The sequence below is a fragment of the Prionailurus bengalensis genome, chromosome X (genome assembly GCF_016509475.1).
Source record: "Prionailurus bengalensis isolate Pbe53 chromosome X, Fcat_Pben_1.1_paternal_pri, whole genome shotgun sequence".
Lineage (NCBI taxonomy): Eukaryota > Metazoa > Chordata > Mammalia > Carnivora > Felidae > Prionailurus > Prionailurus bengalensis.
In genome coordinates, this window is record NC_057361.1 from 93,020,302 (window position 1) to 93,042,504 (window position 22,203).

At 42.8% G+C, this 22,203-nt stretch overlaps 1 protein-coding gene across 1 annotated transcript in view; it reads right to left on the reverse strand.

Moving 5' to 3' along the window:
- Positions 1-1,550: 1,550 nt before the first annotated feature.
- The window catches only part of LHFPL1 (LHFPL tetraspan subfamily member 1), a 46,933-nt gene continuing 26,280 nt past the window's right edge, over positions 1,551-22,203 (reverse strand). The window contains exon 3 of the mRNA XM_043570461.1: positions 1,551-1,827. Coding sequence (XP_043426396.1) covers positions 1,646-1,827 — 182 coding nt within the window. The 3' untranslated portion in view covers positions 1,551-1,645. The remainder of the gene's footprint in view (positions 1,828-22,203) is intronic.

Here is a 22,203-nt window from a genome sequence, read left to right on the forward strand (position 1 = left end):
AAATGAGTGAATGAGCCCATGAGGGAAGAATATGCTTGAATTCACTCACCCCCGTAAGATCAATATCAGGACCTAACCTTCTTGAAATGGCATATAACTAATCAGCCAATCTTTGCCATTTCTCTCCTTCCAGGTAAGGCCGTACCCAAACCACTCTGGAGTGATTAACAATAGAAACAGATGAGCTGGCCTTTTAGGTCACGGGCTCTCCCTAATCCCTAAAGCTACAGTTAGGGAACAATAGAGCTGGCCTGAATTAATGGCCGTTGGTGGGGGTGGGGGGAGCGGTAGACAAATTCTGTCCTTGGGAGACACCAAGTTCTTCTACACCATCCGTCAACCTTGAGCACAGATGGGATGGAGGCCAACCCTAAAAATACATCAGCCCTAGGTGACAGCAGAGCTATGTTCTTTCATGTCTAATTCATCCCAGATGGAGAGGAAGCATTTGATGAGCAGTCTTTGAAACAGGCAGAGAAACTTATATCATGTTCCGAATGACTATAGGGGCAAAAGGCCACCATGGATTTCCTGGTTGATAAAAATGAACTCTAATAGAAGTTTCAATAAGGAGCCAGCAGAAACATCCTTGTCATCATCATTGTGAATCCATGTTTATTGAGGGTACAACAAATCCTATAGTCTCTGCTCAGAACATTGGATGGACCACAATTTCTGAACTTATAAGGGACTAGAGAATTCGTGCCACTTTTTTGATGCCAGTCACCCAGGCAAAACACAAAATGAAATGTTATGAATATTGTAAAGCATAATAAGGAAGGGGTCTTAGACTATATGCAAACATACTTGATTCGTGTTTTCCCCACTGGGAGTCACCCGCCCGTAAGCTTCCCCGCGACTGGAAAGGAAGAGAGGCAGGAGAAAATAGGAAGAGTCAAGGTATAGTCCTGAGAAGGTGACAAAAATTTGAGCAGTGGCACTCCATAGATGTTCGGAGATAGCAATAAGTCCCAGGGGGAGGGCCGTATGCGTGGAGTGGTGGGAACCAACCCTGTCTCCTAGTCCTTCCCTGCACACAGGTTCTTAGCCTTTAAGTGATAGAGAGGAGCTGTAGGACTCTGAAGAGCTGCTTGATTGTGAAGTTACTTTTCAGGTGAGGATCTTCTCCTTATTTTGCATAAAGGAGCACTTTGGGACTTGAGGGCTAGTGGGTACTCACCAGCTAGGTAAACATTTGAGAGAATCATAGTTCTTGACGAATTCTGTAAATAGCCGCTGACCCGCTGGCTTAAACAAAAGAGAAAACGAATGACTGGTAAGTTAAAAAGCATGCAAACACTAGGCTATACTCCTAGCAGGTGGGTAGCAAGTGGCCTTGTCTTAGTGTCTCTCTCTTTTTTTTTTTTTAAGTTTTTGGACGTTTATCACTTATTCCTTTTTTGAGAAACAGTATGAGTGGGGACAGGACAGAGAGAGAGAGGGAGACACAGAATCCAAAGCAGGCTCCAGGCTCTGAGATGTCAGCACAGAGCTTGACGCGGGGCTCGAACTCATTATCTGCGGGATCATGACCTGAGCCGAAGTCGGACGCCTCACCGACTGAGCCACCCAGGCGCCCCTTAGTGTCTCTTTTCAAGGCTCCCTTCCCTTCTCTTTCCCACCCTTTCCAATCTTCTGCCAAAACTCAAGGTTTGAGGCAGTGGTCAAGCTCCATGGCATAAGAATTGGTGTTCCTCATGATGCTCTCCGCCAACATGACAGGCTTGGGGTTTCTTCCAGCAAAACAAGAGAGCCAGGTGCAGATCAACATGGCTGCAGCTGCTGCACCTCCAGCACAGTAATAGGCCCAGCCAAGCCGACAGGTACCTGTAGAAATAGAGACAGAGATATAAAGGTTGGGTTGTCTTCTCATACATTCTCTTTGGGGTGTTAGGGTTATTGTGATAATATGAAACAGCAAATACAACTTGGCTTCCTGTTTCCTCCTTTTCCTCTTGGGCTTATGGCTGGTATTTGCTTTAGAAAGAAGTTACAGAATTTTATTCTGTTACAGTAGGAACCTGGGGGTGGTGTGGGTGGTAATGGTGGTGGTGATGCTAATGAGAATGATGACAAGAGCCACTTAATCACGTGTCAAGAACTATGCTAAACTCCTTGGACATATATCTCATTGACCATTACAGTAACTATATGAGATAGACACTCTTATTGTCCCCGTTTTATATTAGATGAGGTAACTGAGGCACAGGTTCAGTTAATTGTGAAAAATCACACAGATGAACAGCGATAGAATCAGGGTATAAACACTGGCTAATCTTGACTCTAAAGCTCTACGTTTTTCACCACACTGATGTGCATAGACTATTTCCAAAGAATCATATTCTGCATCATCAGGAGATTTGACAGGCAAAACATCAATAAAAATCCCTTGCTGTTTACGACATGTCTTTGTCTTAACCTACCCTTGCATCATCGAGGGAAGAAACATGCGTTGGAATGAAGGCCAAGCTTGTGAGGCAGCAGTTTAAGTTTGAAGGGTAATAGGAGAGGTCACCTGTTCAAAAACATCCACTCTACCACCTGCCATCCTAACAGAAGTAGATACTGTCCTTTGAAGTATTTGTGCTTTCTCTGAGAATTTTCCCTCAGAAAATGTCAGTGCCCAAAGAAAAGAGAGCTATTAATTTATAAGGGAACAGACTAACAACTAATTACTAAAAATCAAGTGCCTAAGCAAACAAGACTCCAGCAATTGGAATGGATGCCAGTGATAGGAAACTGCAGAGGGATCCTGAGAAAAGACATAGGTAGTGACCTTCACCTACCTCACCGTCTTGCAGAAAGCTAGGTCTAACTACAGTCAGTTGGAGATGTCAAGACTGATCTTCATGACAATTTACTTTTTAATAACCAATTTCTTCTGTTCACATGGTGCCCAGGGAATGTTAATTTTACTTCTTCTAATTGGCTACTTGGCATGTCATATAAAGAGTCTAAGATGGTCCCAAGTTAGGCTGCTTTGCTCCTCTATTCGGGACAGCCTTATATATCCCGAAATTCTCACCTCAGAAATAGTGTTCCTTCTACCACCAAATTATCACTCATGCTGTCTCTCCTGCCAGAAACAGCTTCTTTCCTCTTATTCACCAACTCATATCTACCTTGGAACTCTATCCAGGACTTCCAAGAAACTTTCCTAGATTAACCCCTATCGGCTCAAGTCACCTCAACAAGTATCCTACCAGGAGTTTGTCCATACATCCCTTACATGGGTGTACCTGTTGGTCAAAATTTTGGGAGGAAAATTTGCATATGAAATATTTTTCATCTACCCTTTACCCCCTTCTAGATTGGCTCAACAGTGCAGATGCATTAGCTTCTTTCTTGATAATAGCTCCCACATTGTGTCAACAGTGGGTGCTCAGTGTGCATGATTTAGCCTGACAATACTCCAAAGGTGGGTACACTTACATTTTTTAACCCTCAACAGCCAAACTTATGACTTAATTTTTTTATTAAAGTTACAAAACCGGCCACAGTATTGTTCTGTTTGTTTCTGGAATGTGCTACGATCCTTGTCACCATAAGGCCTATGCATATTCTACTCCCTAAAATGCTTACTACATGTAGGCATGTGCACATATACTTCCCACCACTCTTTTTGCCTAGTGAATTTTCAATCATTCTTCAAAGCTCAACCCAATCATTAATTCCTTAGTGAAGCCCTCCCTGACCTCCCTAAGTCAAATTCCTTCATCAGAGGCCCTCATGAGTACTGTGTATATTGCCTTCTATACTTGAATGAATGAATGGATCCCTTATCCCTTCCCATGGCAAATGTCAAACTTCAGTTCTTCAGCAGAGATACTGCTTTACCATAGACGGAGGCAGTCATATAACTCCCTGAAGTCACATGGCCCCACTGAGAATTATAGCGAAAGCCAGACTACAGTAGATAATGGAAACAATGCAATCCTTAGATAGATGGAGTGAATTTGAAAGAGAACCATTCTTAGGGAAAATAATCTAACTGGCTTCAACATGAACAATGATGGGTGGGACTCTGGGAAGAGTAAACTGAAGAATACCACATTGAGGCAAGCAAACAATAAATTTGTTCCTTAACCACCTTGTCACGCCTCCCCTTAGACATACATACATACTCCCTCTCTTACTAAAAGTAGGAGGTTTTATATAATGCTTTGGGTTTCACAAGGTGAAAACTGTAGAGACGGGCAAACCTTCAACTTCTGCCATCCCTAGGAAGAAGGCTGCAGGTTTTATTGTACCCAGTTCACAGACAGGAATCGTGAGGCTCAGTTGATAGCCTTAGGAACTCTCTCTGAAACAGAGAGGTAGAGGCAAGGATCCAGACCAAGTCTCTCTACTCTCAATCTGGTACTCTGTCTTCTACTGTTTTTTTTTTTTTTCATCTTCTCAAAAGCCATTTTCCTCTTATAGGACCCTTGACCTATAAGCCCTAAAGAGAAGCTCCTAACTTAATTTGTAATAGATCCACCTGAGCTTCCCCTGTGACCCCTCTAACCGAAATCTCCTGTGCTCACATGGTAGGGTAGACAGGCGCCAGCTCTGAGGTGGACTAACTGTCAGGCAACTTCCTCCTCTCTGGAATGCTCCCAATCTAGTCCAGACAAGGCATCCGAAGTCTCATTCTGTTTCTTCAGTTGCTTGTCAGCTCATCCTCCCATTAGAGTAGCAGGGACATTTTTATTAGGTATATGTACCCAGGGACCAGGGAAAGACTTGTTTCTGTAAATGAAAGGAATAGATACATAGCATGCCATTACCTCTAAGCTCTAGGCAGGAAGAAAGTTGACAGAGTGGGCAACTCCGGAGTGAAGACCTGGCTAGAAGGACTTCAATAAACCTTACTGAAGTCAGTCAGAACCGGTACCACCGGGCGAGGATTCAGCACCAAAGCGCTCCCATTGCCACACCAAATGCACTCAGAGTTTCCATTCACAGAGTCATAGAGTCATGGAGTCACAGCGTCACTGAGGCACAGACACTCCTATTAGGTAACTGAACAGCACCTAAGCTACAGGCTGCTGCCACACAGGGAGCCAAGGAGAAATAGAGGAAATACACCTTCTATCCAAACCTCTCCCCACAAATCTCCCTGTTATCTGCTTGAGGAAATAAAGAGGTGACATCACTAGCATTGCAAAGGGGAGGCAGGGGAAGCAAACCTTTAAAGGAGCACAGCTTCAGGTTGAGAGCTGACGTCAATATTCACCTACTCCACAGAAACCTTGGACACTGGTCTGATGCCCTAGAGAGGAACTTGTGCTTTCTATGAAAGGGTGCAAAATAGGGAGCAGTGACGATGAGCTACTGCCTTTTTCCTCCAATCGCCTTTTAGTGAAGTCCCATGAACCATCACCAATCCCTAAATCCTACTCCTTGAAGCACTGTTGATTCTTCTATTCATCTGACAAATACATATTAAGTTCCTACTATGTGCCATACATTTTGAATATACCATCTCATTTGACTCTCACAACAGCCATGATTCTTTTCCTTAACAGCTGAGAAAATGGAGTCTCAGAAAGATAAATTACTTTACCAACTTACAAGTGTTCAGATGTGAGTGCCAGCACAGAACGTCCATGGTCATCTATTTCCATGCCAGAAGAACGGAGCCAAGGATACAAGGTACTATAATCCAAAGTATAATGCCTTCAACTAATCACTTCAACTTTCTGGATCTCAATTTCCTTTTTTTTTTTTTTTTAAGTGAAGGGAATTTTTGCTGGAGAGATTTTAAAAATCCCCTTCCAACTCAGAATGTCCATTCTACTCTGAATGTGCTCAATGTTTTAAGAGACATGCAGGAAATTCTACAGGAAAATCTAGGGAAAAAAAAAGAATTATTTCTATCTGGGAGAATTCAGGCTCAGGAAATGTTTGTGTGTGTATGGTGTGTGTGTGTGTGTGTGTGTGTGTGTGTTTACTTAAATTTTAGTTAGTTAATATACAGTGCAAGATTGGTTTCAGGAGTAGAATTCAAAATTCAGTGATTCATCACTTACAAATGACACCCAGTGCTCCTCGCAACAAGTGCTCAGGTAATGCTTTATAAAGAACATAGCATTGCAACTTGACTTCAGTAGCGGGAAGTGGGCATTCTAGGAAGTGGGAATGGTTGGTGTGAGCAAAGTACGTAAGTGAGAAGGTTGACCACACGCTCCAGAAACAGTACTCTATTCAGAATTGCTTCGGGAAAGAAGATGTAGTTGGCAAATAATAAGCTGAATCGAGACCAGGAGGAACCATGGAATGTGGCATCTTTCCCACAAGCAATGGGGAGCAATGGAAATTTTCTGACCAGAGGATGGCAGGATAGAAAACAGTGTCTCAGCCTTGGCACTATTGATATTTTGGGCCAAACAAATCTTTGTTGTACGGGGGTGAAGTAGGGTGGGGTGGGGAGGGTTGTCTTGTGTATTGTTGCACCCTGGCCTCTACCGACTAGATGTCTGCAACTTATCCCTCCCCCCTGAGTGGTGGAAACCAAAAATATCCACAAACATTGTCAAGCATCCTTGGGAGTGGGGGCGTGGTGGATTGCTTTCCATTAAGAACGACTGAGTTAGAGGTATAGTTTGGGAAGATTAACCTAAAATCTCTGTATAAAAGAGACTGGAGGCAGTTGTACACTGTAGGAAGAGACCGGTTAACCAGAGGACAGGGATGCTGGTACACATCCAACAATACATAAAGCAGCCTCCCACAACAAAAAATGATCTGGCCAAAAATGTCAATATTTTTGATGTTAAGCAACCCTCATCTAGGCAAAACACCAGATATTTACACTTTGAATGACCTCCAAAATGAATCTTGATGACCGAACAATTAGCCCAACAGAATGGAAGCTTTTCCCTTAAGAACATCTGTGCATGGTTCCCTATTGACCTGGGGAGCTGGCTGGAACTGCAGCATGGTCAGCTTTGAGTATTCTAGTATGCTAGCTCAGGGAAGCTGGGGAAGGCCAAGGAGAGAGATCTCACAAGGTATTCAGGAGGAATACCCTGGGAGTCAGGAGACTGGAGTCTTTGAAGGAACCTCTTAACTCCACTGGAATTCAGCTATCTCACTCCTAAAATGGGAGAAAGCAATTAAGTACCCGTCTAAAGACAGAGCAATAAAGACCAGATGAGTTCGTGAGGTCTTTTTCAGAAGTAGCCAGGATTGCTGCTGCCTCACCTCTCAGATTGCACCAATTCTGAGCCTCCATGCTACAATTGTTCAGGGACCTGTGTGCTCAGAAAATAATGCAGTAATCTGGGATCACACTGGGGGATTGTCTCTACACACATGCATATGTATCTGTGAAAAGAAAGATTAGGTGGCAGGAGAGAGGGAGAAAAGAGGTCCTAACTGCAAATTCGCCGCATGCAAAGTTTCTAGAGGGGCCCTGAGATAAGTCTGTTCCTTTTTGTGCTCTTCTGTACAATTTCTAACACTCTATCTGTGAGTCATTCTATTCCAATGTTGAATTTGCTATGACAAGATCCCTCATAAAAGTTATTAAATCATCACTCAGCAGTGGGCCTGACATTTAAATCAAGACACGTTGCTTTTATTCCAAGTTGCAAATCAAATTGGTTTGGAGTTTGACGCTATTTTCTTTGATTCAGCATTAAGTTATATTATTACATCTCTGCTGTTTAGAGAACAAACTGTCACTGGCTGCTACTTAAACTGACTGCCCTCCATAGAACCCCAGTCCTATGTACTTAAGGGACATGGTGTCTGGCCAACTACAAATGGGTCATTATGAACTACTGGGAGGTGTTAGCCACACGCTGATGCTTTTGGTAGGGCCTAGCATTGGTGCGGGCGTCAGGATTGGGAATCAGAGTAGGAAAGAGTAACAGAGAGGCTCTCTCTGCAGCTAACATGCTCAGAATGCCAGCTTAGAAGCCAAGGATGCTAGAGAACTAATCCGAAGAAAAGAGTCCTGCTTGGAGAAAGAGGGAAAAGGCATAAAAGAGAGTGAACCCACCTCGGAAGACAGTTTGACAATTTCTTATAAAACTAAAGATACTTATACCATATGATTAAGAAATCATGCTCCTTTGTATTTACCCAAAGAAGTTTAAAACTTATGTCCACACAAAAACCTGCACAAGGATTTTTATAGCAACTTTATTCATAATTGCCCATTCTTGGAAGCAAGAAGTCCTTCAGTAGGTGAATGGATAGAGTAACTGGGGTCCATCCAGACAATGGAATATGATTCAACACTAAAAAGAAGTGAGCTACCAAGCTATGAAAAACATGGAGTAAACTTAAATATATATTACTAAGTGGAAGGTCAATCTGAAAAGGCTACTTACTCTAGTATTCCAACTATGGAGATGGTAAAATGGTCAAAGGTTGCCATGAGTTGGTAGGCTTGGGGAGGGATGAATAGGCAGGTCATGGAGTGTTGGTAGAGCAGTGAAAACACTCGGTTTGATAGTATAATGGTGGATACACATCAATATACATTTGTGCAAATGCATAGAATGTATACCACCAAGAGTGAACCATAATGTAAACTATGGACTTCAGGTGACTATGGTGTGTCAATGTAGGCTTATCAGTTGTAATAAGTATACCACTCCGGGGGGGGGGGGGGAATGTTGATAATAGTAGAGGCTATGCATGCATGGGGGAATATAGGAAAATCTTTGCACATTCCCTTCAATTTTGCTGTGAATCTTAAACTGCATTATCGAAGTCTTCATTTAAAAAGAGTGAGCTAAGTCTGTCTTTTGGGTTTCTCAAGCCTTCTCTCTTACAAAATCATCTGATGGAAGTCTTGGCCCCTGAAAGTTTGGAGGAAAAGACAGGGAAGCAAGAATATAGCAAGTACCTAATGACCACTGACACTTCCAACACTGATGAAGGGCTAGATGAAATGAAACGGAACTTTCAGATATATGAAGTTTTGATTTGATGCAAGTATTGCCAAAAGCCTAGTTCTGGGAGCTAACACTCCAGAAAAAGGCATGCTTATGACCCAGGATCAGAGGTAAGGCGCCCCAGATATGTGGTGAGGAAGGGACTAATGGAAGGGAGAAGATCTATGAAGTAGCTTGGAGCTTTGGGGTAGGGCAAGAAGGTATAGAGCTGTTTACCAATGTAAGCAGCTTAGGGGTATGGACGGGGGACTATAGTCCTATACAAAGATGACATCCAAATTCTAGGAACTCATGAAGTCAGGATTCAGGGAGGGGGTTCAGGTAGAATGCAATGAGAACAATAGTGACATCTTTTTTATCATCAAATCTACTCCCATAACCAGGGAACTTGAGAGACACTGCTTGAGCCTTATAGGCAAAATGATGGAAGAAGTGACCCCAAGGTAGAGGGGGACCTGCAATGGGAACAAGCATATTGCCCTCAACCTCACCATCCAGAGCAGAAAGACAGAACAGATATGCAGCATGTCTGTCTAGGAGCCACCTGTGGGGCCATCGCAGCCTTCATAGCAAACCAGGCTGCCCGCACTGGCCCTGAGAACAATCACCTCAGCGACAGAGAGATATTTAAGATTCCGTTGGCATTCTGGGGCGCCTGGGTGGCTCAGTCGGTTACACGTCTGACTTCAGTTCAGGTCATGATATCACGGTTCATGAGTTCAGAGCCCCGCATCGGGCCCTGTGCTGATAGCTCAGAGCCTAGAGCCTGCTTCGGATTCTGTGTCTCCCTCTGTCTCTGCCCCTCCCCCAGTCGTGCTCTGTCTCTGTCTCTCAAAATATGCACAAATGTTAAAAAAATTAAAAAAAGAGATTCCTTTGGAAGTCTGTGGAGGGAAACGGAAAGAATTAGAGAGAGATTAAAGAAAGGAAAGAGTCTAAAGGAGAGTCAATGGGATAGATAGGTAGAAGAGGAAGAAAAGAAAGATGGGGGGAGTTTAGAAAACATTAGTATAAAATTAGAACACTAGAGAACATAGGGACCGAGTGGAGAGGTTGAGCTCTTCAACAGACCTCTTCCTAATAAAAGTGGAGTTTTCCCCAAAGCATACCCAGCTCAGGAAAATCAGCTGCTCCTCCCTTCACTCACCATCTCAACTTATGAAACGAGGGCTGCAACCCACCTGGTTGGGTTCATGGTTGGGGGTGGGGAGGGCTAGGGTTGCTATTTGCTTATTCAACATATTTTTTGCCATAGGAACTTGCATTTCGTGTTAAGCAGGCAGCAAGGGTTTGGAAGAAGTTGGTGGTCCCATCTGTTCGGAGAGACACTGCTAACTATAGGGTCTCCATAGGTAGCAGCATAAAAATATTTTCAATGCAGCCAAGCTAAATGAGGAGAGAACTTTCTCTGCTAGGTTCAGCATAGATGAATAATTGTAAAATATAAAGCAAAACCAATGAATTCAAGGGCAATTGCCAAACACCCTACCCCCCAACACCCTACCACAGCCCCCAGTAAAAAGATAGCCAAAGCCATGAGGACAGCTTTCTTCTTACTCTCCAGGTTGGGCATAACTATCAACCAGACTCTAGATTGGAGGCCAAGAACCTACTAAAGATTCCAGAAGTCTGTCAGGCTCTCTTGCCAGAGACAAAGGCAAAAAAAAAAAAAATCCTTTGAAAAAACTTCAGTAGTTCAGGAAAACATGTTTTTGTTAGTAGTCACTATTTCTAACCACTTCCAGAAAGTCAGTGTAGCACTCAGTAAAGACTCAAATCCTCATGGTGACAGAGATGCCCTGATATGGTTGATTTTCTTTCCCTTATAGTTCTGCCAAAAAAAAAAAAGAGCCCTTCCATTGAAATCTTCCACAGCACCCTTAAACATCTGCTTCTGACCCATCCACATATGTTGCCAACCAGTCTTTCCTATTTATATTATTTCCTGCATAGCTATCCCAAGTTTTAGCTAATCTGCTCATCTTTTTCCTCATTAGGGGATAAATGAGAGGAATCATGTCTTAGGCCAACTTAAATTGTGCTTCTGGATCTTTCTTAAGATTGACCCCCACCAGCCCCTGAAGAAACCTTCGTGTCACTCTGTTATTCTTTATATAGACCATCAAACGACACTTGAAGCAGCTTTTCAGAAGAGCTTTGGGAATTGCCGTAGACTGTATGTTTGTGAACCCCCAAATTTATATGTTAAATCTTAATGCCCAACGTGATGGTATTTGGAGGTGGAGCCTTTGGGAATTGACTAGGTCATGAGGGTGGAGCTTTAATAAATGGGATTAGTGCCCTTATGAAAGAGACCCCCCAATGAGCTCCCATGCCCCCTCCTGCCATGTGAGGACACAGCGAGAAGATTGCCACATGTGAAGCAGAAAGAAATAATTCACCAGACACTAAATCTGCTGGCACCTTGATCTTGGACTTCTTAGCCTCCAGAACTGTGAGAAAAGCATTTCTGTTGTTTATAAGCCACCTAGTTTTTGGCATCTCTCACAGCAGTCCAAATGGACTAAGACAGGTACTTTCCCCCCCAAAGAGACTGGTCAAAAACCAGCCAACCAAGTGTTTGTACCTGTTCGATTCAGCATGAGCTCTCTAAGAAATTGGTCTCTCTCATCTAGCATCTGCTCAATAGATTTCTGATTGTATCCACTTGAACTTTTTCAGCTCATAGTCACTGTGGTGAGCTCTTTAAATATGTTGTTCTCACATAGGTAAGATCAACAAACTAGATTGAGGGAAAGGGAGCCAGAGAGAGAAGTGGAACAAGTGAAGAGAATATTAGTGTGACGAGTGCTATTATATAGATGAAACAAAGATACAGATGTAGGGCATCAAATCCAGCTCAAAGAGGGCAAGGAGTTTTCAAGAAAAAGTAGGAAGTTAACTAGCTGAGGAAGGGGGAGAAGGGTGTTCCTAACAATGGACACAGCACATGCAAGGTTGCAAAGGTTTGAAAGAACATGGTATTTTGAGGGTGGCTGGGCAAGAGGAAGATCTTGAGTGTTAATGGACGTGACGGCCAAGGTCCATATAGGCCATTCTTAAGGAGTCTTTATCCTGTAGACAATGGGGACCATTGCTAAAGAATGGGAATGACATCAGATTTGCATTTTTCAAAATCACTTTGGCCACAGGAGGTGAGACTGATCAAGGGAGTAGTGTGAGAAATATGAAGAGAGAGTCAAGAGTTGTTTTCTGTAATATAGATGGCAACTTACACTAAAAGAAGATAGATTCTAAAGTTCTCATGAGCCTTAGCAGTTTATCCCTTTTGATGATTCATGTCATTATGGTTTGTAATTGATATTATTATGGTTGAATTTGTTAGATGTCTATATATGTATATATATAGACATAATAGATGCATGTTTATATAATATATATATAATGGCTATATGGATGATATATATAGATATATATCATATATCGTATATTATATATATAACATCTCCTCAAAGCTTCTTGAAGACTATATTCTTGAATTCTTAAAATTATGTACAGTGTCTCATTCAGTATTTTATGTACAGTAAGTGTCCATAATATGCTTATTGAGTGACTGTTACATACTTTTTTTTTTCTCATTGGACTAAATGGCTTTATTGGGGAAATCCAGGATCACAACAGACTTAAGAGTTGCAACTGGGTCCCTTCTTCCTGCCAAAGGTGGGCACAGCATTGACAAATGGCTGGTTGTACTGCAACCAGTACAACCATATGACTTGGCCTTTCTTCTTCCATTTATCCTGTTTGGCCACCTTGGGAGTCCGCCCTCTTATGTTCCCAGCACAGGCCAGGGAACCACGGACTTTTCTTCCAAGCATGGGGCCAGCTGCTTCCAGGGTGATCAGAGCCTCAACTCCACACTGGCCAGGAATGGCCTCATCCTCTAGGTGAGTGCCTGCCAAGAGGAAGACTTGGCCTTCTTGAGTGATCCCCTCCCGTGAGACTGAACCACGGCCACCGCAGCCTCTACTGCAAAGATAGAGTCAAGAAAGAGGAAGGAGCAAGGGTGCACACGTGCTCACCACCTGCTATGTGCCATGTCACTGCTCTTCTGGCAAGCTGACACACCTCACGACTCAGGAGCAAGTGCACCCTCATTCCAGCCATTGATTTAGCCCCATACCTGTGAGGCCAGCTTTGAGCGTTCAGCTATTTCCATCCATGCTCCATTGGCCAATAGATATAGACCCTGAAGGCTCTCATCGGGCCTGGAACCTCTAGGTAACAACCAATGCCACAAATATGTTAAATAATGTGTGGCAATACCACCCAATATGTGTATAGAACTTTACAATTTACGAGGCGCTTTTTCTATCCATTATTTCATTTAATCCTCTTTTATTTGTTGTATTCATTCATCAAGCCCCAGCTAGAGGCAGGAATGTTGTTATAGAGAAAGCCATTGAGTAGACAGGTGAGCATTTGACCAAAAGTGACACTTAGCCAGAGAGTAGAGACTGGGCCAGGACCATATGTGCTCGGAAGTCAAGTGGTGCACGAACAAGATCCTGGATGAGAATTACAGAGAACGGTGTCTGCAGCCATGACCTGTCATTTACAAACTGAACCAGTAGGCAAGTGATTTAACACTTTGGAGTGTCAGCCCTCCTGTGAGTAAAATGGAAGTAACGCCACCCACCTCACAGAGCCGCTGTGAAGGTCAAATGATATGACACATATAAAGCACTCGGCACAACACCTAGAATGATCAACGCATCTTGGCTCCTTTTTCTTCCTGCTAAACACTTTTCAACTAGTCTATTCCTTCCCACAAATGTCTGGAGAGAGCTTTAAAATACAGATTTCTAGGCCCGGCTCCAGATACATAGAATTATTATCTCTGGGAAGAGGGCCCAGATGATTGCAACACACAGTCCAGTGGGGAACCACCTGAATGAGACCATATCATTAGCTCAAACTGGTCTAGCTTTCAGATGAAAAGTCCGACTTTCACTGAGAACCTACAGCGCTCGATGCAATGCTAGGGGCTTTCTCTTGAAAGATGTATTTGCGTGCAATTTCTCCCAAAATTCACCCGGGGGGGGGGGGGGCTTGGTGAAGACGGTTTGAAAAAGTCATACAACACAGCAGAAAGACATATATTTCCACCCCTGTAACTCTAACCTTGCCAGAGAACTGCCCCTGGGATGTGTGTGCAAGAATTGTTCCCCGTTTTCCTTCTGGTTCCTACCTTTGAAATCTGTTTCACTTATCAAATAACCTGGGTCAGTCTAACCCATAAGAATAATGGCAGTCATTGTTCACATTTATTGAGTTCGGGCCCTATACGAAATTTTAGGTACATCAGTTCATTTCATCTCTGCGAGAGCCCTGTGAAAATGGGCGTTACGGTACTAACACCCCTATTTACAAACGGTTTCTGTTTCTAAACAAAGGCTTACAATACTGTTTCATTCCCCCGTAGCCAGGGAAAGACACAGACTAAAACTGAGGGGGACAAAAAACTATGATATTGAGGTTTGTAGAAGGATAGTTGAATGGAGGAAACGGAAGCAAGGAAATTAAACGTGAATCATATTCTTTGACCTGAGGACCAGAGGCTGAACGAAGAAGCAGAGAACAGAATGAATTCGCCTGACTTTACTGCCATCTCGTGGTGGTCTGATGTACAGACAAGCAGTTCACAAGTCTGCCTTCACTGTTTCAGTCAATGAGCCCGCTAGACCCTCTGCGAAGCGCTAAGTGGGGAAGTAAGGCCAAGTAAATTGAGAACCTGCCGTCTGGGGTCTTTTTAGAGTCTTGTCTCCCTCTGGAGTCGTCAAGCTGGAAGTCACCTTAGGGATCGATTCTTCCAGGGGTAAGCACACCTTTCTCATGCTGGCTATTTCAGGAAAGGCAGAAATGTTTATAAGCACCGTCATTTTTTTTTTTTCCTATTCAAAATGAAAATAGCTTAGCATCCCATGGGATGTATAGAATCTCATTAAAGTTCTTCACTATTTTTAAGAGATGACGGTCAGTGAGAAACCTGGCACTGGAGTTTAGTCACTAAAATGATACGTTCTGGGGGGAGGAATCTAACAGTAGATAAGCTTTCTCATCTTCGACGCCCGACGCCTGTAGGGCATTGTTTTCATAAAGTACATTTATGTGCACTTTGTCATTTCATGGCCAAAACAATCCCTGAAAGTAGATAAAAAAAAATCATCCTCACTTTAGTCATGGGGAGCTAGGGTTAAAGAAGTGAAATACAGGGGCGCCTGGGTGGCTCAGTCAGTTAAGCATCCAGCTTCGGCTCAGGTCATGATCTCTCGGTTGGTGGGTTTGAGCCCTGTGTCCGGCTCTGTGCTGACAGCTTAGAGCCTGGAGCCTGCCTCGGATTCTGTGTCTCCCTCTCTCTCTGCCCGCCCCCCCCTCCCCGCCCTGGCTCTCTCTATCTCTGTCTGTGTGTCTCTCAAAAGCAAATAAACATTAAAACAATTTTTTAAAATGATGACAAAGAAAGAAGTGAAATGTATATGAGGAATCTAAAAAAGCCAAAGTCATCCAAAACAGAGAGTAAAATGGTGGTTACCAGGGGCTGGGGGTGGGGAGATAGGACAGATGTCGTTTAAGGGTACAAATTTGCAACAAGGAGTAAATAAACCCTAGGGGTCTAATGCACAGTATAGTGAATATAAACAATAATAATGTATTATAATCATCAAACTTGCTAAGAGACTAGACCTTAATTATTCCAGCCACTAAAAAGAAATAATTATGTAATATGATAGGGGTGCTAATTATCACTACAATGGCAGTCATTTTACAGTTTATTAAATGTATCATATTAACCTGTTGTACACCTTAAATTTATACAATGTTATAGGTCAAATATATTTCAATAAAAAAAAACGCAAAAAATAAGGAGCTGAGATGACTCAGCTATGGTCCCATAGTAAGATGACAACAGAGCCACCTTACAATCGGTTCATTCCACTCAGTGCAACATTTAGAGAGTGCCAAGCATGTTCCAGGCACCAGGGATATACGGCTGAATGAAGTTGCTCCCTGACTCACCCGTTTCCTCCTGTCTGTTCCAGGTTAGCCCAGCTCTTCTGGATGGAGACTCCTCTTTATGTGAGTTAGGAGGGCAACTGGAAAAGCTTAAGCAACACCTGAGCCGGGAGTTTTCCAGAAGGACAGGCTGCCCAGGGCATTCTAGCCGATGCTGCCCCATAGATGAGTTGCTTTTCTCAATCCCCTGGGCCAATCCCTGGCCCTCACTCCCCTGGGGGAGTGATAATTAAAGGCTCCTCTCCTCTAGGAAGGCTGCCTTAAGTAGACTGGTTTATCCTTCTGGTTTTTTAAGAACACAATAGATAAACATGAAATTGGATCAAAGGCTTCACCACGAACGTAGGTGGGTCACAGCAGAGGTCTAGGTAGGTGTCTGGGGCCTCTGGTTGCTCCTCAGTCTAATTCAATGCTCTCTCTATAAAAACAGAGAAACTGAGGCTCGGGGTGGGGACGTAACGTGCTCGAGCAAATTTAGGAAAATCAAAACACAGCTGTCCTGATACCCAGGCCAGGACTGTTTCTACCACACTCTGCTGCCCCTCTGTGGACATGAGAATGTATTAAGCTGCCTCATTGTGCTGCGGTGAGCACAAGAAAACAGACTGTCCATAAAGAAGGAAACTGATAAAGAGGAAAGGTAACAGGAAATGCCTGGAAACTGAACCCATAAAGTCTAAACCCCGAGTCGCCGTAAAAGGCTTTGAACTGGCAAGAATGAGAGGAAATTATGAGAGAACAAAGGAAATGGGCCTCAGAGAGAGGAAACACAGGGAGCACACATGAGGCCTTTGGGTAGCCTCTGTTGCAGGCCTTTGTCAAGTTGAATGGGTCTCTCCCTCCCTCCCGGAAGTCAAGCCTGGGGTGTCCTCCCTAAAGAGGCTCTGGAGAACTGTGCCGACTACCTACAAACACAAGTTACATTTAGTGCAGCCTGTTGTGTGAAATGCTTTGTATGTGTGTATCACTTCACTTAATCTTCTCAATATCCTTATGGAGAAAAATATTTTTATCGATCCCCATTAATGGAGACACAGTGAGGTTAACCAGCATGCCCCAAATTCACAACTAGGAAGTGGCAAGACTCAAATTTGAATGCAGGTCTTTCTACTATTAACCTGTTGTGTTTTAAAAAAAATTTCTTTTTAATCTTTATTTTTGAGAGAGAGCACACGCATGAGCAGGGGAGGAGTAGAGAGAGGGAGACACAGAAGCCGAAGCAGGCTCCAGGCTCTGAGCTGTCAACACAGAGCCCGATGTGGGGCTCGAACCCATGAGCCATGAGATCATAGGTTCTCACTGAGCTGAAGTCGGACGCTCAACCGACTGAACCACCCAGGTGCTCGACAACTGCACTGTGTGTTTTGCCTGTGTGAGCTCATTTAATCCTCACGCCAACCCCACGAGGTAGCAATAAGCTCCCAAATGCTGAAAAACTGGCTCCAGGTCACAGAGCTCAGGATGTAGCTGTGCTAAAGCCCACTCTTACCACTAGTCAATCTTCCCTTGGGTTCTTCCCTGACTCACGCTGTTGTTGATGCCAATTAGAGACTCGGTGAAGGACAAATAGGTGGTAGAGTTAAATGCATCAACTTGACGTTGGACTGAGGATTCACTTGTGTGGGATCAAATTGTTGAAATCTCTATTTGATGGCCGGAGTTTAATTAAGAACCATCCAAACACCTTTCTCAGCTTAAATCTCTCATTTAGTTAATCAAATTAAAGTGTGGGAAAGTTTGCCCTTAACAGGCTGTTGCTGGGAGCCTTTGTCTGACTTTCCCCTTCGTACTGAATGAGTGATTCATTCAACAAACAGGTATTGATTGGATTGCTATTGGGCAGCACGGGTAGTACGCCTGAGAGTCAGGAAGCTAGTCCCAGGTCTCTAGTTGTGGGGCTTTGAGAAAGCCATCTGCCCCCATTGGGTCTCACTAGATATAAATAAACCCGCTGATTGATCTGTAAGGTCCCTCCCACTGTAGGTTTCAGTGCAAGCTCCTGATCAGCGTTTGTTTTGTTTTCCTGTATTAAATATTTGATTGTTAACTTCTCATTTATTTTTATTGAGCTATAATTGACGTATGACATTATATTCATTTCAGATGTACAAACGATTTAATATTTGTAAATGTTATGAAATTAACATCACGTAAGTCTACTTAACATCCATCACTATACATGATTACAATATTTTTCTTGTGATAACTTTTAAAATCTACTCTCTTAGCAACTTTCAAATATACGATAAGTATTACTAACTATAGTCACCATGCTGTACATTACGGCCCCAAGACTTATTTATTTTATAATTGGGAATTTGAACCTTTTGACCCCCTTCACCTATTTCACCTACCTCCTACCGTCTGCCTCTGGCAATAACCAATCATTTCACCGTATCCATGAGTTTGGTTTGTTGGTTAGTTGTTGGATTGGTTGGTTTTATAGATCATACAGTATTTACCTTTCACTGTCTTATTTCACAAAGCATAATGCCCTCGAGTTTAATCTATGTTGTTGCAAATGTCAAGATTTCCTTCTTTTTTATGCTTGAATAATATTCCACTGTATACATATCCCATATTTTCTTTATCCATTCATCCATCAATGGATATGTAGTTTGCTTCCATATTTTGGTTATTGTAAATAATGCTGCAATGAACAGGGGAGTACCTATATCTTTTTGAGATAGTGTTTTCATTTCCTTCAGATAAATATCAAGAAATGAAACTCCTGGACCATATGGTAGTTCTATTTTTTTAATTTTTTGAGGAATTTCCACAGTTTTCCACAGTCGCTGCACCAATTTACACGCCCACCAACAATGCACGAGGGTTCCCTTTTTTCCACATCCTCACCAACACTTGCCATTTTTTGTCTTTTTGATAATAGCCACTGTAACAAGTGTGAGGTGATATCTCATTGTGATTTGGATCTGCATTTCATGATAATTAGGGGTGTTGAGAACTTTTTCATGTACCTGTTGGTCATCTGTATGCCTTCTTTGAAAAAAAAATGTCTATTCAGATCCTCTGCCCATTTTTTAAATTGGATTGTTTGAGGTTTTTCTGCTATTGAGTTGTATGTGTTCTTTATATATTTTGGACATTAACCCCTTATCATCAGATACATGATTTGCATATACTTTCTCCCATTTGATAGGTTGCCTTTGCATTTTGCTGATGGTTTCCTTTGCTGTGCAGAAGCTTCTTAGTTTAATATATACCCACTTGTTTATTTTTGCTTTTGTTGCCTTTGCTTTTTGTGTCAAATCCAAAAAAAAAAAAATCGGCAAGACCTATGTCAAGGAGCTTACTTCCTATGTTTTCTTCTAGGAGCTTTTTGGTTTCAGGTCTTATGTTTAAGTCTTTAATCCATTTTGAGTTAATTTTTGTGTACAGTATAAGATAGTGGTCCAGCTTCATTCTTTTGCATATAGTGGTTCAGTTTTCTGAATACCATTTGTTAAAGACACTTCCCTTTTCTCATTGTATACTCTTGGTTCCTTTGTTGCAAATTAATTTGTGTGGGTTTATTTCTGAGCTCTCTAGTCTGTTCCGTTAATCTATACGTCGGTTCTTATGTCAATACCATACTGTTTTGACTAGTATAGATTTGTAATATAGTTTGAAATCAGGGAACATGATCCCTCCAACTTTGTTCTCCTTTCTCAAGACTCTCTTGGCTATTTGGGGGGGGGGTCTCTTGTGATTTTATGATAAGAAAAGATAGGATTCAGTAAGCAGAGAGTGAAAGGTTAGGACCTGAGGTCCCTGGGTGGGGAAAAACACATATTTTGGAACAATGCTGGGAGTGTCTGAACACAGCAAAGCCCCTCAGGCGTAAGGTTCCTCTTAAGAATATAACAGACACCACCTACTCCCCCTCAGGTTCCCTTCAGGAATTTGACAAAAGACCTAATTAAAAATAAGTAGTAGAGCATAAAACACATGACCCACAAGGAATGGTATGGCCATAGACCACCCCTCATGCAATGGAGTCGAGCCAATCAGGAATGTTCAACCCAGCACCCAGAGTTATCCAGCCAATAAGGGTAGAACATGAGAAGGAACGAGGGGGAAGGGAAGAGGGGTGGTGACCGGAACCTTATAAAATAAGGACCCTCGCCTATAGTCCTTGGGCATTCACTTTCAAATGTCCCCTCTCTGTAAGGAGAGCTTTCCTACTATTCTTCCTTTCTGATCTTATATGCTAATAAAATTCTGCCTGCTGCTCATTTTGTGTCCACATCTTCATTCTTGGAAGTGGCAAGACAATGAACCCTGGGTATTGAGGTAAAAAAAATCCTACAACAGTTTCATACAAGTTAATTTCCTCTTTGAAGGGAGAAAAAGAAGAAAAGGAGTCAATTACTTAAACTGTTCAACTGATGACCCTGGTGGGTGAGAGCCAGATAAGGTATGTTCCAGGGGGTTAGAGCAGGCACTGAGGGAGGATTGGGACAGCAGGGGACCTGGAAGATAGGTTTGGAGACATGAGAGAAGATCCTAGAAATAAGGGAGGCAATGGAAGGGAGGTGGTCACGTAATGGAATCAATGTGAGTTAGCTCCTCGGTGAGTCAGAAACTGGACCAGGTTGAGTTGTCTCACAAAGTAAACTTTATTTGCAGCAAATAAGGAGATCACGAAGGAATAGCTTCCAAAGCCATGACTCCCCCTTTTATTTAGGTTTAGGATAAATATTTAGATAGGGAAGCCTTGTCATTGTATGTAGAGGCAGGCATAAGTTCACACATGCACCTTAAGGAAACATGCCCATACATACATTGTGTGTTATGTAATGAGGCTGAGGGTCCACCTTGGGTGGAGATTTTAGTATTATAATAAAGGTAGTCATGAGTCATTCTAGAGGTCACTCCAAGGTCCATCTGTGCAGGTGCGGGTCAGGGGTTAAGTTAAAATTAGTCTGGATGGTCTGGGCTGGCTGGAGGTCTTGTCAGGGCAGTCACTTGCTCCAGGGGCAGTTTCACTTTCCCTTTGCCTAAGTTCATAGATAAGCTGGAAAAAAAGAGCTTAAGAAAAAATGTGGGACAAGGGTCGGTGAGCACAAGCTGGAGGACAGTAAAGGTCAGGTCTTGGGGGTCTAACTGGTGATAACCAAATTTTTGGGGTGAAAGAGTTTGGGAATTCCTTATACAACCGTGTTTTTGTCTTAGGAGCTGTGTCTTCTCCAGACCCTCTGATGTTTTATTTTCCCTTCCCTGCTCTACTCAATCTCTTCCTTTCAAGAAGAGAGACCAAGGGGCGCCTGGGTGGCTCAGTCGGTTGAGCGGCCGACTTCGGCTCAGGCCATGATCTCGCGGTCCGTGAGTTCGAGCCCCGCGTCGGGCTCTGTGCTGACAGCTCAGAGCCCGGAACCCGTTTCAGATTCTGTGTCTCCCTCTCTCTCTGCCCCTCCCCCATTCATGCTCTGTCTCTCTCTGTCTCAAAAATAAATAAACATTAAAAAAATTAAAAAAAAAAAAGAAGAGAGACCAAGATGGGTAGTACCTAAAGAGTAGATATGCTAGAAGACCAGAGAGAGGCCCTAGATAGACTGTATGTGATCTTAGAACATATGAAACAAAAAGTTTTGTATATCTTTCTTCTATGGTCAAGTTTAGCAAGACAACTTAGGTGTCTGTATTAATGCAAGTCAAATCTAGAGGCACTTTAAAATCTCCCACACATATCCATTCCACTTACGACCTCTTCCAGAATCCCGTCAGGTGCCGCTGCTGCCTGATGTATTTGTACCCTGACTACACTAAAAGATCGACAGGGGACTCAGACTGAGGGTGGAAGTGAGAGAGACAAGATGGAAACAATAGAGCTAAAGCAGATCTTAAGGAAAAATTCTCAAATGACTCAAGACACACCCTCACCAGTGGAGAGGGGAAAAGTCATTGCGCGCACATGGGAAGGTGAGTCTGGAGATAAGCTCCATTCACAGTTGTGCCTTTAACTTGCTGTATGACCTTACACAAATCACTTTACCTATTCCTACCTCAGGCTTTCCTCATTATAAAATGGGCATATTACCATCCGTTATCCATGCACTTTTGAAAATCAGATTAGATAATATTCATGAGAACGTTTCGCAAATGTGATCTATTGATAGACCTTACCTTGCATTTAAGTGCTGTTGGTAACACAGTGGTTTTATAAGCTAGCTTGAAAACTGCTCTGTCCCATTAGAAGTATTCAGCTTCTCAAAATTCTCAGTGGGGCTCAGTTGGGTGTCCACTGTCTGTATAGGCCATCGGGTATGAA